Consider the following 18,575-nt stretch of genomic DNA (forward strand, 5'->3'; position numbering starts at 1 on the left):
ATGGTTTGAGCCATCTCTTGTATTTATTCATGGTTGAGTTGGCTTGAAGTTTCCATCGCCTCGATAAGTTGTTGGATCTCTAATGAAGTCGCCTTATTCGGCCTTAAGACTGATCCTCTAGCGACTTCCGTAACATCTTTGACCAACACGAGGTCAAGATCGACGGCTGTGGCTGGAACATTTTGTTGCTGATTGTTCATGGGGAATGAACCAACCATTTGATTATGATTGAAGTCATGTGAATCCTTCTGACAGATTACTTGGGTGGTGGATATGCCCCCAAGTCATCTTTCGCCCACAAATCACAAACTTCGACTTCCAGGGCCGGAATAAGGCATCATTCATCTTCCATTGATGGAACTCAATCTTGAGCCTTCCATGGGCAATGTCAACCTTCACCCATAGACAAAGTATAATATGTCATATGAGGAAGCCAACTTCATTGATTTTTTTTAAAATTAATTTTTTTATAAAACTTAGTGGCCAATTTGTTAAAGAATAAATCATGACCTTTATTAGAATCTTAACGGCCTACCTAGTAGGTGGCCCCGTAGAACAAAATTTTCATGGAGACCATGGTGGTGGCCAACCATGTTTTACTCCAAGATTAGAGCCCTTCATATTCTCTAATCGGATCTTGCCATTTCGTTGGCGATAGGCTAAAGTACTAGGATGACTAGTACAACTTGGATGACTTATGGCAATCACTTTGGCTTACTCTTTATGCCCCCCAAGTCCACTTGGTTTGCCAATCTTGGTCTTTGGCTGAGGCTCGATAAACTTGACCATTTGCAATTGTGGTCTCATAATATTGAGCTTTTCTCCTACAATCATGTCTATCAATATTGCATCTTGGGTCATGTTCCGACCTTCTTTTTCACTGGATTGTAGGCCATTACATCCTAGGATGGTTGCCTTGGGTTGGACCATATTGCAACTTTCATTGGTGACCACCTTTTGGGACTCATCCCCTTGGGTTGACAACTTTTCCTTAACCAATGTCAGGTTCTCAATAGGAATGTCGACTTGAACATTCGATTCTAAGGTCATCTCACCTATCTCTTTCTCACTCTCATATTCCATATCTACCTCATTTTCCTCTAAAGGAGTAGGTGGAATGGGTGGCAAAATTGAAACCACATGAGAATTTTCAATCAAGGTTGGGGCTGAGAGTTTGCCCCTTGGCTTGTTGGCTAAGAACTTGCTCTTCGATCGCAAGTCGCGTGGAGATTTCAAGCAAAAGTTGGATCAAAAGTTCGTTGGAAACATAAAACCTATCCGCCATCTCCATAAATACATCATTGACTTTAGATGTTTCCTTTATCAAACTTTGATGTTCTTCATCCGTACGGTCAACACATGGCCTTTCACTTATGTTAAGAACATTTTGGCCATTATAGCCATTAGGATGATTCGTTTGGTGGAAGTCATAACTAGGCTGATCATAGATATTGGCTGGATTATTTTGGGCATCTGGGTAAGTGTATTGTCCTCCGGCTACTTGATTGTACTGGCCATTATAGCCATGTTGGCCATTTGCATAATTTTGATATATCATATTATTTTGGCCATAATTGTTGTTTCCGTCATGTTGGCCATTGAACTGGCTACTAGAGCCATATTGATATGCAGAATCGTACTGGCCGCTATAGCCACCTTGATTGGTTTGGCCACCAAAGCCATTTTGATCAATCGAACCATTTTGATTCATAGGATCATATCCACCAATATAGTTGTGCCTACCGTATTGGTCACCAAATTCTCCAACATAGTTGTGCCCACCATATTGGCCACCAAATTGACTACTTGAGCCATATTGGTTGTTAGGCCCACCTTTATGGGTAAAATTATATTGACCATAGTATTGGCCGATGGATTGCTATCACACGGCAGCAAACTCATTCGAATCTGGTAACAGCATTCATCAAGGTCAAGTGGCATACTAAATTATTCGAATATCATGGCTGAGAAGCTTTGATTCAAAGGCAACAGAAAGATCCTTGTTTTCTCTTTGATTTATTATTTTCCATTGCCATGTGGTTCTTTAATTGATTACGTTTACCGGATCTTAAATTAGAACGGACAAAAACAAAGATAAAAAGTTCAATTTAGGGATGCATGTATTGTGATGACCTTGTTGGGATACCCCTAGGAAATCCTATCTTTGTATTATCAGTGTGTCTGCCTTTTTCTCCTTCAACCACTAAATGGGCCTTCCTCAATTTTATCTTTTAATTTTCCTTATATTTGAATTCTCTATGCATCACTTTCCCTTATTTGAGTTTGAATGAATTAACCCATGTACCTGGCTCAACCACATAATGAAATAGGGTTTCTATCTATTTTTCCCAGGTAAGCAGATTCTTCAACTCAAATCCCAAAAGTTTCAATATGTATTTTCTTAGTTTTCACCCAAATTGAATTGGATTTCTTCAATTTATTAGAATTTCCATACACAATTACCGAATTCCAATATCAATTCCAAGTAAGCACGCATGAACTCGCCTAGTATTTTAATATTTTTTATTGTCAAATAAAAGGAAATAACAGATTTTTTGAGGTAGGGTTTTTCATTTATGTTTGATTAGAATTGAATGTGGTGAGTAGGGTGTACTTATTAAAATTACATATATTTCACAATTCAAAATATTCTTTTTGGTCATTTTATATTATGATAAATTAGTAATTCAATAAATAGTTTGATAATAGGGTGTACTCAGTGAATTTTAGGGTTCGTTTAGCAGCACTCTTCATAAAATACCATTTCTAAACCACCTTATGTGGAATGCCAACTCATCTAATACAGTTAAGTCTTTTTTAATTTTTAATTTATTATTATGTCCTAATTAAAGCAATAATTACCAAAAAGTCTTTCCATCTCCCTCTTTCTTCTTCCTCCTCCCCCACCTTCTTCCCACAAAATTTCCATTATTGCCAAATTTCTCACCGGCGCCGCTAAATCCATCTCGCTCACTCATTCTCCCATGACAGTTCTCTCTCTTCACCGTGGCAGTTGTATGGGATTTCTCACTGCCGCTGCATCATGATTCATGCTCCTCTTGTCTTCTATATTTTCTAGATCTATATATGAAGATAATTGGTTTAGATAATTACATTGTTCTAGGTGTTTGAGATACAATAACTAATAATTATAAAACCTATCATGAACCGATTTGTTTTAAGACTTCAACTAGGAAAGTTATTGAGATATTTGTTGTGGTGATGAAAGAAAAGATTTTTTCTGATTTGCAGGAAGAGTTTAGATTTTTTAGATGGTCTCAAGAGGATATAAGGTTTCTATTGGATTAGCCTTTCGAATTTTCCAACAGTACTTGAATTGATGTAGAGAAAGAATGATGAATGTATTGATGTGATTTGCGGCGCCAGTGAAAATTGCAGATATAATGGAATTTCCAAGGAGAATCGGCGGGTAGAGGGGAGGAGGAAGACGGAGGGTCAGACATAGAAAAAAAAATTATGGGTAATTGTTTAGTGATTAATATATAATAAAAAATTAAAATACCCTACCTTTTAATTATTTATAAATATCCTTTTTTCCTTCAGTCCTTAAAAGTCATTTTACAAAGTGATAAATTTGTCTTTGAAATTTTAAAAATAAAGTAGGTGGGGAAATATGACATGTGGATGGAAATAACAGCACTCTTTGCAAAATTACTATAATTTGATTAATGATTTTTATATAAAATATCCATTTATCTTTCTCTATTTTTCTAATCCCTAACTTACACATTTGGTTGTTAATGGGGTATAGCTCAGATGGTTGAGTTTGAGCTCTTCCATCTCCACCCATGTGGGCAGAAGTTTTGAAACCCCCAGCCGACCAATGAATATTTGTGTAAATCCCCTTTTTCCCAATCACTTGTATTAAAATATATTAAAAAAACTTACTCATTTGTCTAACTACTTTATTCCTACATTATAGGGAAAAAGTGGAGTAATAAAATCAGGGTCTATGATAACTTCTATTGGGCTCATCCGGGCTTTGTTGATTCTTGGATCTCCATAGAGTGATGAATGAAGACTTCGTTGCCCCTTTGTCTGAGTTAGCGAGAATTAGGCCCAAAGTATCCTGAGGGAGAAGCAAATCCTAAGGGAGTACTTTGTTCTTCTTCCAGTGGCTGCGTGTTTTGTGTTGTTTCCGGCAGCTCGACAAAGAGTTGAAGATGACTTGCTGATTTTGCAATGAGATTATATGAGCTTGGCATGAGAGCTTGGAGTGTGGGAGCTAAAGACCCACAAGTTTAGCAAATGAGAATGCACGTGCTTGGCTTGGTGTTGGATATGTTTGAGTTTGGTGTTGATAATTTGTTGTGTGTGGCTATGGCTATGGGAATTCAAGAGTTTCAAGAGAAGGAGGATGGAAGGAAAAGCTTGAGGTTTGAAGGCTATAGTATTTAAAGCTTGGAAGGAAGGAAAAGCTTGGAGCTAGGTGATGCTTTATGGGAGTTGGTGGCTGCTAGGATGCTTGCAGCAGTTGAAGAAAGGTGAGTTCTTATGGTTGTTGAGAAGCTTGCAACAACCAAGAAGCTGGTTTTGGCTGAGAAATGCCTCCCAATTTATAGAAGGTGAGGGTTTTTCTTTATTTCCAATAGGTAAATAGAGGTGTTAGAACCAACTTATTTCCAATGGTAAAAAAGGAGCACTAGGGCATGCTATTTTCCAGCAGGTGCAGTTAGGTACCATAAACTGATTATTTCTTATGGGTAAAAGGAAGTGCTGGAAACGGCTTGTTTCCAGCGGGTAATAGGGAGTGCTGGAAAAGGCTTGTTTCCAACCTGTAAAGCTAGGCATTTGGAAAATGACTATTTCCTATGGGTAAAAGGAAGTGCTTGAAAAATATCTTATTTGCTCACCCACATTGGAGAACTCTAAGTAATGAGCTTGGACTTTGGTGCTCCCAAGTAGCTAGTCAAAAGTCTCCATTATCCAAGAGCTTTCGTGGGCCTTGTGGACCTCCGTAACCTTCCATACCACAATCCCTCGTGCAAGCCCTGTAAACCACATTACTTGGGTTCATGTGAGCTTGGTAGGTGATTGACATAGGAAAAATGTATTATTGATTTGGCATGGCATGACTATTTATATATTTATTTAATAAATTAATTCCTAAAATACAGCTTGAATTAACGCATGACCAACATTATATATTATATTGGGCTTTGAATGTCTTTGGGCTTTCAGTGACTTTTTTGGGCCTCAACAACTTCCAAGTTCTTCCTCAAGAAGCACCTAACATGTGATTTGTCATAAAACGCTTTTATGACCAGAAGCACTTTTACGAGTCTATTTGGCACCACTTGTGTAGAAAGCATTCCTGCTAAGTGTTTAGAAGCGCTTTTATTATGATGATGACAATTTTTTGTTAAAAATTCAAGTGCTTCATACCTTTATGATTTCAAAGCACTTCTAAATTTTTCAACCACACATTAGTCAGAAACTTTTTAGTTGTTTAAAAAAAAAAAAATCATCATTCTAGAAGAACTTCTAAACATTCTCTTAAGTTTTTCGACGCGCTTCTAATGTAAGCGTTTCAACAAATCTTTGACTCAAAGCTTCAACTCCCACGCTAATGCATTCATCTTAATTGAAATCGGAAGCAAGTCTTAACGGGAAATAAATTTTGATTTATAGAAGCAAAATTTCTTTCTCTTACAACAACCATAGAGCATAAGTAGTAGTACACTTCAATTCGTATGTCAGGCACATGTAGTGGAGATAGACATCAAATTGATATTTTATTTTATTTAGGGAGTTGATTTTCCCATTCTCATTTTCTCCACTTACATTTTTATTTGCTTTTTAATACTTTTTAATCCCCCCAAAAAAAAAAAAATTTGTTCTTTCTCTTTCCAATTTTACCATTACCTTACATTAAGGTTTTGATAACTGAAATTAAGAAAAGTTAACATAAAATAAAACAAAAAGCATTTATAAAAAAAATTGGAAATTGATAGAAATGTAAGTATTTGTATGCGAAATTTTTATTTTTTTTAATTATTTTTTTTATCAAGTATGTGAGTACTATTTGTCTTTGTTGTAGTTAATAGATAATAAATTTTTTGGGCTAACATGTTTCCAGGTAGAAGAACTAAAGAATTCTACTAACCAAATTGTCATTAGGAGCTTAGATATGCAGAAAGCAAGGTATGCATAATAGTCATAAATTTTTATTCTTTCATAATATTTGTAAGTGATTGTACATGTCTTCTTATTAAAGAAAATTATATGGTAAGGGTAAAATAGGAAAGAAAAAGAACAAAAAGGAATAAAATTAATTAAATAGTATTAAAATGCAAAAGGTAGTGTAAGTGGAGAGAAGGGAAATGGGACGGTCGACTGTGCTACGAACTTCTTCTATGGTACAATCGACTAAAATCTAGAATGCTGCAGTCTAGTTGAACCCAATTTGTTGTGACTGGGTAGCTTGATTTATATAGTTCGATAGAACACGGAAATATCGGTGGAAATATTGGTGGTCCAAAAACACGGAAATATCGATGAAAATATCAATATCAATAAAAACTGAATAAAAATTAAGAAAATTGTGAGAAAAACTTGGAAATTTTTATTCAAACTTTAGAGGATGTTTACTTAGTCAATTGTCTATTATTTTATCATAAAAAATGGGAATGAAATGCATGGCATTGTGGGTTTGAGTGATTTAAGTTGATTATGTAGCGACCTGACAAACACTGTGACTTTAGAAAATATATAGTAATTAATGAAAGAAAATTAAACACACCATAATTTTTTAGCTATAATAATTTACTACAATATAAAAAACCGTAGCCCCCTTTCTCCCAAAAAACACTCTTAGAGCCTTTTTCACTTTGAGGGGGGAGGAAGCCATTGTTCTTCCCCCCTCTCCCCTCTTCTCTTCCTCTCTTCCTCCTTTCACCTCTTCCCCCATTTTCAGAGACAAAGAGTTGTCCCTATTTGTCTTAGTTTTGTTATGATTTTCATCCAATCATTAAAAGCGGCTGCGGCTCAACGTCGGATCTTCACCTGCATTTCGGCGTCGGATCTCCACCACCATCTTTTTTGCAATTTCTTTATGTTTGGAATAAGTTGCAGAGACTCTTTGGGTTCTCTGTGTAGTTTTCACCTCTCCTTTTGTGAGAGTTTTTCATCTCTCCTTTGTGAGAGCTTTTCATCTCTCCTTGAGTTTTATTTGTATTGTTATGGCTTGGCTTTTTCAAGCTTTATCTCTTTTTTATTATTCTAAGTTTGCAATCTTAGTTGGGATGTCTATGTCAGAGTTTCTTCGATCTTGCCTGATCGTTAGTGGAGACATGCCTGATTTTCTTAATTTTGATATTAGACCGCTCCGTTATTGTAATGGCCCTTTTGTGGCTAGTGGCTTTTTTGGCTGAATTATGAATGCAATCATAGAATTTCTCAACAAAAAAAAAAAAAAAAAAATTTACTACAATATATTACACTTGATACATATGATACCATATAAGAAAAATTAGGTTTTAGACATAATTAACTTTATTAATTAGTTTGTAAGATATTGGATATTTTGGTTTTAGTTTTAATACCTAGGAAAAAACTACTATTTTGGATTAGCCCAAAGAGAGGCCCAGATTCGTTGGACCAGGTAAAAAATAACAACTGATAAGACAATTCTACCCTTCTGGACAATTCTACCCTTCTGGTACATTCTACAATGGCACATGTAGTAATTTTAGGGTTGTTGGATGTCCTTTTGGTAAAATTAGGTGGCTTTGGTTTTATATTAATTAAGCAAAATTAATTATCTTTCTTCCAAATTAGTTAAGTTTTTTATGGGTTAAAACTAAAGAGCCCTAAGATATATGAGCTTGACCAAAAAAACAAAGATAAAATGTATGAGTAACTTAGTACCACATAGAAAGAATTCCTATTAAAATTCGAACTTAGTATCACATATATAATGAACAATGTTGAAACTCAAAGTGAATAATAATACAACTCCATAATATAACAACAAAAAATACAACTCTATAATAAAATAATAAATAACTTTAAATATATGCCTAAATTTATCCTTAGAGAATTTTTTTAATATGAAAATTTATCCTAAATAATATTAGCTTGCAGACATTTTAAATATTACACGCTGAATATGTAGTCATGAACTCATCAACAGCGGGTTGAATAACACTCAGTGGGTGGTTGAGAAAGGGAGGGTTCGAATCCCTCTGCAAGGTGCCCATTTTCCATACCCCACCTCTGGTTGGATTTTTCTATATGAAAGGCAAAACCAGCTGGTTGGATTTTTCTCATCATAGAGTTTTCCCTCTCTCTGCTATGCCAGCGAAGTCGCGCAACTGATTGGGAACTTCGGTTCCCACACGAAGAGGAGAACAGAGCTGGAGGGCATAATGGCCAATTCCCTGCCCATAAGTCAACTCAAGGAAGTAGACCATCACTTAATCCGGGGCAAAAACGTAATTTTACTATTCCTAATGAACAGCTTGGGAACCGTGAGTTTGGATTCAGTTTTAGTACATATAATATATATATATAATTTGAAGATCGGCGGTACGGCGGTGGAATTTTACTCATACTTTTCGTGATTGAAATTGCATGTTCCCAGTTAATTAATGATATAATTTATTAAATCAGTATTTTGCTGTTAAATTATTTATAAGAAAAAATAAAAATGGTACAGACTGTTGCATTATAAAAAAGGGAAGAGGGCTTAGTGTGCATATTATCAATGTAAACTAGAATCTGAAAGCAAAGCACAATGGTTGAAACCCGTCCAGGACTTCTTGCTGAGTTTATGCTCCTGAGTTTCCTCCTTTGGCAGTTCGGTTTTAGGCATGGATCTTCGGATACAACTACTGAGTTGGACCCTAAACCCTCAAATGATTTGTGTTGCAGTTCTTTGACTGGCGCCGCTTTAACTGGTTTTATACCTAAAGAAGTGGGGAAGCTTAAGCATTTGGAGACGCTGTAACTATTTCCTATCACTAAATATATACAATTTAATTTTCTTATTTATTAAGTATATTAACTTGGTATACAATTTAATTTTCTTCCATTCTCCTTTAACGATGAATCCATTGCATGTATTATATGAAAAGATTAATGTTGATTTTGTATGCTTATATGCTAAACAGTGATTTATCCGGCAATCAGCTTACTGGTTCCATACCTGATACCTTGTGGAATTTGTCATCCCTCAAAGAATTGTAAGTGTATATACATAAATATAGATAAGGACTTAAGGATTCACTTGAGGGCCAGACTTTACCTCAAAACATATACATATTTATTGAATTTATATGAATATACAGTAATTGAGTTTTCATATATTCAGAGACCTTTCAATGAATCAACTGAACGGAAGCATATCGGAGCTCATAAAATCCTTGCGCAATCTTACTGATCTCTAAGTATATATTCAATATTGGTTTCTTTCTTTTTTCTATTTTGCTTTGGTTACAAGGGAGACCAACAACTACTATAACTCACATCAATTGAGTGTGGGGATAAATTCTTTCCCAACTACTTCACAGCTCCTTTTCAGGTATTTAACCCTTAAATTTGAGATTTTCTCCAAATCTTTTTTTAATTAAACTAAAGCAGGTACCGTACACCAACAACTACTATAACTCACTTCACTACAATAAAGCATAATTTCAAATAAAGCCTATAAACTCAAAATAACCAAAACCCTATAACACCTAAGCCTAAATGAACCCCACCAACGCATCTAGCCTTTAAGTCAATGCAAAAGCTCTAACAGATCTGGGAAAACCACATTTCCAACGATCCAACTACGAATGACAGCGAACAACTATGCCAATTGAACAAATATGACAAAAACCAAACTCCTTCAAATTCGAGGTAGAATTAAATTTAGAGAAGATTAGAATTCATACAAAGACAATTTTTAAAGATAATTTGATTAAGGAATTAACTCAAAAGAAGTTGTGGAGAACTTCGAACAGAATATGGCTTAGAAGAAATCATTACAAAAGGTTTCTTATTCAAAATGCCCGAATAAACTTATTTACTAACTCCTATAAAAAAAAAAAATTAAAAAAAAATAAAAGAAGAGAGGAGAAGAGAAGAGGGGCAGTGATGCTTCCTCTCCCCCTCTATTGAGTTTTTTCTTTGGGATTTAGAGAAAGCGAATCAAGGAATATACAACATCAACTGTTATAAGTCAGACTTATTCTTGTTTTGGTCACTTTTACCAAATAAAATTGAAAGAATTTAAGGTTTAAATACATCGGTTCAATTAACTTCAATGAATTTAAACATGGTTTTTTTCCTTTTCTTTTTTCTTACATGGGCTGACTTTCTATCTAATCTGGAATTCTATATTGTAATTTGTATATATCTATATCTAATTTCAGTATTTCTTACAACTCGTCTTAACTCGACTTTAAGTTTACTCTGTTTCTACCACTCTCTCCGAGCTTTAACAAGGTAACATCTAATAAATTAGCTCCATTGTTTTCTGGCCAAAAAGCTCTCTGGATCACAACTTCCTCAGCGGACGGATACCATCATCTCTGGGTGCACCGAGTTCTCTGCAACGATTGTAAATAAACTCTCTGTAACTTTTTGTTTTCACCATTGCACTTAATTCTTCGACTTTCTTTGACGTGATATGATCAGTTGGTTCCTTTGTATAACATTTCTAATTCTTCTTTATAATCTGTGAGTTTTGCAGATCTCTGTATTATAATAACTTGTCAGATCTAATTCCCTGCCAATTAGGAAACATCACAGCCCTTCAAACACTGTAAGTTCTTTGCTCACCCTTGTTGCACTTTATGAACACGCTCTGTCTCTGTCTCTCTCTTCATCACACACACACACACATACATAGAGACAAATTATCTACATATATTCTAAAGGCTAAAGCTTTCTACTGAAAACAAATATCTGAATTCGTCTTCCTTTTTTTTTTTTTTTTTTTCTTCCTGCTTTTAGATATTTGGATCAGAATCGACTCTCTGGTCGTCTTCCACCTTCATTTAGAAATTTGCGAAATCTCCAATACTTGTAAGCTTCTTTCAAACAAAGTTACATATATATACACGCACAAACATATATATATATATATATATATATATATATATATCATCAGAAAAGATGGAGAAAATTTTGGTACTTAAATATCTACTGGGATTACATTGTTTTGCTCTCCTGTTGTGAAAGCTCGGCGGCATCCAATGATCTCACTGGGGAATTTTCGGATTTTTCTAATCTTACTCAGATGCGCATATTGTAAGTGTTTCTCATTTAATAATGTCTAGTCACCAAATTTGTTTACCAAATGATGTATCAATGCGCATCTTGTTGGATATAAATGGGGTCAATAGTGGACCCAAAATGAGACATGACCACGTCATTTGAGGAACAAAATTTGGTAAAGGAATTTGATGAGCGTAGCAGATGAATTTTATTAATTTAATGATCTTGATGCCTGCAATCTACCGTAAGGTGAACTTATTAATTTTTAAGAGAACCTAATTGGCATGTGCAGTTCAATATCCGGCAACTATATGTCTGGTCGCTTTCCAGCTAACTTCATCAAAAAATGCACTGAAATTTTTATCTCTAAGTTTTTCTTTAGTTAGGATACGCAATTCGTATCATGTAAATCCTTGGGAGAATAGATGTAAATGGTACCAAGAGCTTCTTTTCGTTTGGAACCAAGAGCTATTGAACATGTATAAAAAGTCCTTACAAATTAAGAGATGAGACGGAGTTCTACATATTAAGGGCCCGTTTGATAACCATTTCAATTTTAGTTTTTAGTTTTCATTTTTTATTTTTTCATGCTAGAGTACAGAGGAAAATGAGAGTGAGGATGAGATTGAGAGAGAAGATGAGAAGGGAGGATGAGAGGGAGGAGTAACAAAAGTGAAAACAAAAACTTAGCGAAAACAATTTCTAATAGATTTCAGTTTAGTTTTTACGCATTCCTCTCATCCACCTTGATCATCTTCCCTCTCAATCTCATCTCCACTCTCATTCTCACTTTTACACTCTAAAGCAAAAAAAAAAAACTAAAATTGAAATGATTATCCAATGGGTTCTAAGCTTCTACTCGATGAAAGTTATGTCATAGAGACATTGACAGTTGTTAAAGAGTTTTGTGATAAGAGTTGAAACAAAATGAGTTGTCAAAGTTGATAAGATGCCATACATCTGAATTTAATATTACTCTGCACTGCTCACAGGTCAATTTTTGGAAACAATTTTGCAGGGAGTATCCCTGCAGAAGTTTTTAATTTCTCCAGTCTTCAGTATTTGTAAGTACACCGTCCCAATCTATTTCATTATCCCACTTTTACGGAGAAAAAAAAAAAATCAGCAGCTCTGTTTTCGTGATGAATTTTTTCTGTCCCTTTTGCAGAAAGATTAGTGACGTAGCAAACTCTGGTTTCCAATTGCCACGATCTGCGAACCTGAGCAATATAGAAACTCTGTAAATAGTTTTTATTGCATGTTGCACACATCTATTCATTTTATGAGCCAAAGAAACTCTTGTAAACTTTTACCAGCATGTCAGCATCAAGCAAACTTTATTTTGTTCTGCAAGAGTCTTTGTGCCGCATGTCAGCATCACTGGATGTAAACCTCATGCTCATATGATTTATCCAATCACTCACCTCTTGCCATGGTTTCTATAGGATATTAAGGAACTGTTCAATCACCGGTGAAATCCCTGAATACATTGGTAAAATGTCAAATTTAAAATACTTGTGAGTCTCTCTCTCTCTCTCTCTCTCTCACACACACACACACACACACACACAACACCTTCACGGTTTATGTTTCTGGTTTTTATTGATTTGTTTCAATTCCTTCTTTTGAATGTACTTTGATACAATTCATCTCACAGACTAGTTAACTAAGTTCCCAAGTTGTTAATGCCTCTGTGTATTCTTAACAGGGATTTGAGCTTTAACAATTTAACCGGACGAATCCCAAAGTCCATGAGTGGTTTAAATTTAATACAGTACTTGTAAGTGAATGATATCCGTGTGTTTTTGCTACACAAAAGACAACAGAACTCTTGTTGATGTTAGTACTCTATTATCAACTTTCTCTCCTCAGGTCCCTTGCAAAAAATGAACTTAATGACACAATCCCTGCTTGGGTTGGTGCAGTCAAGTCTACATTGTAAGCTTCTATATTCAGAATCTTAAACTACGTACATCTATTTTTATCTTCATGTATTGGCTGTCAAGTAAGTCCGAAAGCTTAAGGCCAGTTTGATAACCATTTCAATTTTAGTTTTGAGTTTTCATTTTTTGTGCTAGAGTATAGAGGAAAAAGAGTGAGAATGGAAGAAAGGATGAGATTGAGAGGGAAGATGAGAGGGGAGGATATGAAGTAGGAGTAGAAAAAGTGAAAACAAAAACAAAAACAAAAACAAAAAACTGAAATCTATTTGAAATAGTTTTCACTTTCAAAATTTTGTTTTCACTTTTGTTACTCCTCCCTCCCATCCTCCCCTCTCATCATCTCTCTCAATCTCATCCTCACTCTCATTTTCCTCTATACTCTAGCACAAAAAATGAAAACTAATAACTAAAATTGAAATGATTATCAAACGGGCCCTTAGTATCTCAATAATTGATATTTATTTCTTAAACAATCATGATTGTCCAGTTTAAAGATGTTTATGACTCAAGTTCAGTAAGTGGAATTTTAACTTTTGAGATTTCTTAGAATTAGGATCGTAGCTTTTTTAACCCGCACTTGATGACAAATTCAAATATGAAGGAACCATGCAACAGCCTAGCAAATAAAAGGAAACTATTTCGGAAGTACTCTCCACAATGAGGAATTGTTTGGTAGCATCGTAGTTATCTTTTTCAGTGACAGTAGTAATGCTGGTTTCTTCAAGCCATTTGTGCATTTGATTAAGACCAAAAAGGCGCTGTTTGAATTATGTGTTAATTTCGAGCTGATATTTCAGTGTCTTCTTAACTTCAATCATATCAATGCAATGAAATATGTATATGAATAGTTGTTGTGAAATGATCATTCTACAAAAAGTTTCATACAGTAATTTAGATACTAAAGGGCCGTTCGTTTAAGTTTTCAGCACCCGTTTTCATTTTCTGAGAACAAAAACAAACCTAGAATCCGTTCGGTGGACTAAAACTGAAAACACTGAAAATGTTTTCATAAAATGAGAACAACATCACGTGTACTTCAGAAAAACAGAAAAAATATGTTTTCATTCTCACAGGAAACAAATGCCTAAAACATAAACAGAAAAGCACAACCCCATCACTCTACCCAACAAAACAGAAACGAAACAAAAATCAAACCAAAACATAAACGAAAATCAAACTCACCACGGCCACGACTGTCAGACCATCATCACCGCAACCGCCACTGACTCTGCCACTGCCACCAAACCTCACAGACCAAGTCCCCACATCACCACCACCTATCAAACCCAACCGACACCACCACCACCACCACCACCATGCCAATGGAATCACCACCGAACACCCAAACGAACCCAATACACATCTCGCCACCTAGTACAAAAGCAATAGACTCTAGCACTTCCACCACCCATACCCAATCAAAGCATCACCATCGCCATTACCACCCAATTAAGGGGAGAGAGAGAGAGAGAGAGAGAGAGAGAGAGAGAGAGAGATAGGTGGGTTGATGGGATTCATGCCATGGAAGGAAGGAGTGGGTGCGGCGGCATGAAGAGATAGTAAAAAAGAGGGAAGGGAGAATAAAAGAGAAAGTACAGGAAAAAAGAAGAAAGGAACGGCCCGGGAAGGGAGGAGAAAAGAGAAAGGAGAGGAAGAAGAAAGAAAAGGAAAAAAGAAGAAAAGAGAAAGAAAAAAAAAAGAGATAAAAATAAATTTAACTTTTAAAAAACAACATAATTTTTTATTTGTCAAATTATACATTTTTAAAAATATTTTTTAGAACTTAAATTAGCAAAAATACACTTGAAAAATAACTCACACATTATTATTATTATTATCAAATTGTACTACCAGACACGTTTTCATTGTTTTTGTTTTCTAAAGATATTTTCTAATTAATTTACCAGACGCATTTTCATTTCCTAAAAATGCAAATTTGTTTTCTTGTTTTCATTCTCTAAAAATATTCTCAAAAAACATTCTCCAAAAAAGTTACCAGACGGGCCATAAAAAACTTCTTTCATCAGACAGCTACTTAGATTTGACACCGGAATGCTTAATTGTAAGGAAAAGAAAAATCCTCGTCTAAGTCACCATCATTTTCTAGGAGCGTATTATGTTCCCACATTCCATTAGCTATGAAATTTGACCATATGTCTTTTCAGGGATCTATCTTACAATAACTTTTCTGAAGTTAGCTTGCCAGACGATAAGCGAGATAATCTGTAAGAATTGGCATTAATTTTTATTTTTCTATTGTTACCAATCTAGTTGCATGTGGAATTCTGATGAGATCCTTTCCCTTACATTTCAGGAACTTGTTTGCCTGCTGCAGCAGTTCAAGTTCAACCGATCCAGATCAACTATTTTTGTATGTTAATATTTTTATCTGTTCTAGTATATATAAGAAAAGCCAGGAGCCATTTCTTACAAATTCCGTCGTTTATTCAGGGATCCAAAGAAACGCATGCATACGCATTGTCCTGGACGAAAATCTAAATGTGAGTTTGGTTGGTTCTTCAAACATGTATACAACATTGTCCTGGCTTCTTCTGAGCCTTTCATTAATGAAAAATTCTTTGCTGAGTAATGGTCTCTGACCAAGAAGTCTGCCGTGTATCATTACACACATAACTTTACCTAAAGGATTCCTGATTGAAAATTGGCAGAATATTTAAAACTGTAAATAAATAAATAAAACACACCATTAAATACTTCAGCAATAATCTTGACACGTATATCATTTCGTCTGGTATATTATCTCTAGGAAGAAGTTTGTAATAGTTTTATTATTCTTCCAAGGGATGAATTTTTTAAATGGTTGGTCACATAAGCATGATAAGAGAGTATGAGTATAATCTGAACTTTAACAATCTATACAGGAAAACTGGTAGTCACAGTGTAAGGATTCATAAAAAGACCATTGTAAAACTTGGTTGATGAGTAACGTCTCATTTTAGATCAATTTTATTGTTCCTTCATTTTATTAACGTCTTATTTTGCACGTTATTTTATCTAATCTATCCCTTTCTGACTAACAGTTGCAGATCATTCCTTGTTTATAAATTGTGGTGGTGAGGGATTAACTGTTGGTGACAAGTATTATGAAGCGCATAACTCAACTTCACTCTATTATATTAGTCCATCCAAAACCTGGGGTTATAGCCTTTCTGGACAGTTCTTATCACCGGAGTCCAATTCTAGTAATTTCATACAGACCCAGTCATGTGGAATTCGTGTTCCTGAGTCAGACTTATATTTAAATGCTCGGATTGCCCCTGTCTTCCTAAGTTATTATGCTTGCTTACACAAAGGCAGATATAATGTGACCCTTCACTCTGCTGAAATAGTATTCAGGGAGAAGGAATCATATAGTATACTAAAAAGAGGGGCATTTGATGTTAATGATAGTGTATTGGAGATTTCCTTCTACGGGGCTGGAAAGGGACGTGTATTGCTTTTATATTAAGAAATAAGATCCGGTACTCACTTGTCATTGAAATACCATCAAAATACTATTAGGTGACGCATACCAGATGTCGTCTTTTGAGAAAACTTTCCATGACACCCCCCCCAGACGACGCATATTACGACACTTACCTCGAGTCATTAAATGCCTTCCATGATGCAAATCAGGTGTCATGAAAGGGTTTTTCTGTTGTAGTGTGACCTGTGTTTTCTATGCTGATACAGTGTTTATGACAAAAACAAAGTCGTTTACGGTTTACACTAAACTGGAGGAATATATGCATAGAATGCTAAAGTGGTCATCATTCATGTGACTTGCAGGATCGAAGTCCAGATTGAAGTTTAATTGGGAAAATAGATTTAACATTTGCCTGGGAATAGCGAGGGGTTTAGATCATCTTCATGAGCACCCTAGACTCAAGATGGTTCATAGGGATATCAAAGCTGAAAATATCCTCCTTGATGGAGCTCTAAATGCTAAGATCTCAGACTTTGGAATGGCAAGCCTGTATACCGAGGAAGAACAACTTATGATCATCAAAGTGTGGAAGCACCAAAGTAATTGGCACCAAAGTAATGTTGCCATGGCTCATGGCGAATGTACCAAAGCTGATTCTTCTACTTCCACCGACGTGAGCGCAAGGGCATCAACTTCAACTAAATTAATCAAGGGGATAGAAGAAACAGAAATTCATTATGCAGAACCCGATCTTGAAATATTGGAAGAGACTCAGACCTCTTTCAGCGGATGACAATTATGGCGTAGTAGTTATGCGAAATAAAGGCAGTGGCAGTTTGTTTTGTGTTAGATTGTTGAATATATTGCTCTGCATTATGTATATGTAGTCGGACTTCTTTATGCAGCCAGTAAGGATATTTTTAACAACTACAACTACAATGAAAAAGAAAAAAGCTAGAAAAACCATTTATTGGACTTGAGAATTTAGTAATTAGCATGAGCATGTATGATCCTTGTCTCTTTTTAGGACAAATGGGGGATTCAAAGGTGGAAAAAGATTTTCCTTTAAATACACATGACAAGTCTCCCCTTTACTCTTTTCTTAACCGAGAGTGTCTAAACATAGAGGCTCTGCCTTTTCTATAGTCTTATCTCCCTCATTTCCTTCTTTCGAGTGACTGGAGGTTTTCCCAGCCGCCCTTTGAGGCGGCTCCTCCACCTTTTCTTTTTCTTTTTGGTTGGTTCTTCTTCTTCTCCTCTCTTCTGTCTTTTTTTGACCATGCCCTTTAAAATCAGCCCAAAATGAACTATGGGATGGCTCTCAGCCTGTCGCCTAAAACAAAACTAGCACATTGGCACGCGCATCACACATGTCAATTAGCCTTTCTTTTTATTAAAAAAAATTAAAAAAAATCTCTTTTGTATATGGGACCTTTCTTTATTACAGAGATTGTCAGCAATGTAGTCGATAAATATAGTACACATATTATTATTATCCTCCTTTACTAAAATAAAAAATTTAAATTTACTAATATTATCCTCATTTAATATATTATTTTCTTCCTTAACATTTTAATTAGCTAAGAGTATTTTGGGATTTTAAATATTTCACCAGAGTTTTTCCCTTTATATATACTAGAGCGCTTGTGTCAATTTTTTTGTTTTTTGTTTTTTTTCATTTTAGTATTATGAAAGGGAGAACTTGATATGCTTGCATCCCATGAAAATAAAAGCCAATTTTTAATTTATTTTATACATTGTAATATAAAAAACTGTTAATTTATTTATTCTTATTTAACAATCTACACGAGACGAGAGACCGAACTCAAGTGCAAAAGTGGACTCCCTGCCTTAACCCTCCCTTTTTTTTTTTCTTTTTTTGTTTTTTCAAGGAGTCACTGCCTTAACATATGTGGTTTCGTTTCTTAATATTTTATTAGCTAACTATATCTTTTTGAGTTTGAAAGTTTTTTTAATAA

At 35.1% G+C, this 18,575-nt stretch overlaps 1 protein-coding gene and 1 long non-coding RNA gene across 2 annotated transcripts; both read left to right on the forward strand.

Annotated features, from left to right (window-relative positions):
• Positions 1-10,408: 10,408 nt before the first annotated feature.
• LOC117633004 lies at positions 10,409-11,712 on the forward strand. Its single transcript, XR_004586562.1, has 5 exons — positions 10,409-10,567; positions 10,700-10,771; positions 10,963-11,034; positions 11,191-11,259; positions 11,519-11,712. It is a non-coding gene; the product is annotated as an uncharacterized LOC117633004 (long non-coding RNA).
• A 329-nt stretch (positions 11,713-12,041) lies between these two features.
• On the forward strand, positions 12,042-17,389 carry LOC117630246 (probable LRR receptor-like serine/threonine-protein kinase RFK1). Its single transcript, XM_034362989.1, has 9 exons — positions 12,042-12,466; positions 12,672-12,743; positions 12,935-13,006; positions 13,099-13,164; positions 15,335-15,394; positions 15,484-15,540; positions 15,621-15,670; positions 16,211-16,543; positions 16,959-17,389. The coding sequence occupies exons 1-9, from the start codon at positions 12,369-12,371 to the stop codon at positions 17,387-17,389; spliced, it is 1,239 nt and encodes a 412-aa protein (XP_034218880.1). The 5' UTR covers positions 12,042-12,368.
• The last annotated feature ends 1,186 nt before the right edge of the window (positions 17,390-18,575 follow it).

This window comes from Prunus dulcis, chromosome 6 (assembly GCF_902201215.1).
Source record: "Prunus dulcis chromosome 6, ALMONDv2, whole genome shotgun sequence".
Lineage (NCBI taxonomy): Eukaryota > Viridiplantae > Streptophyta > Magnoliopsida > Rosales > Rosaceae > Prunus > Prunus dulcis.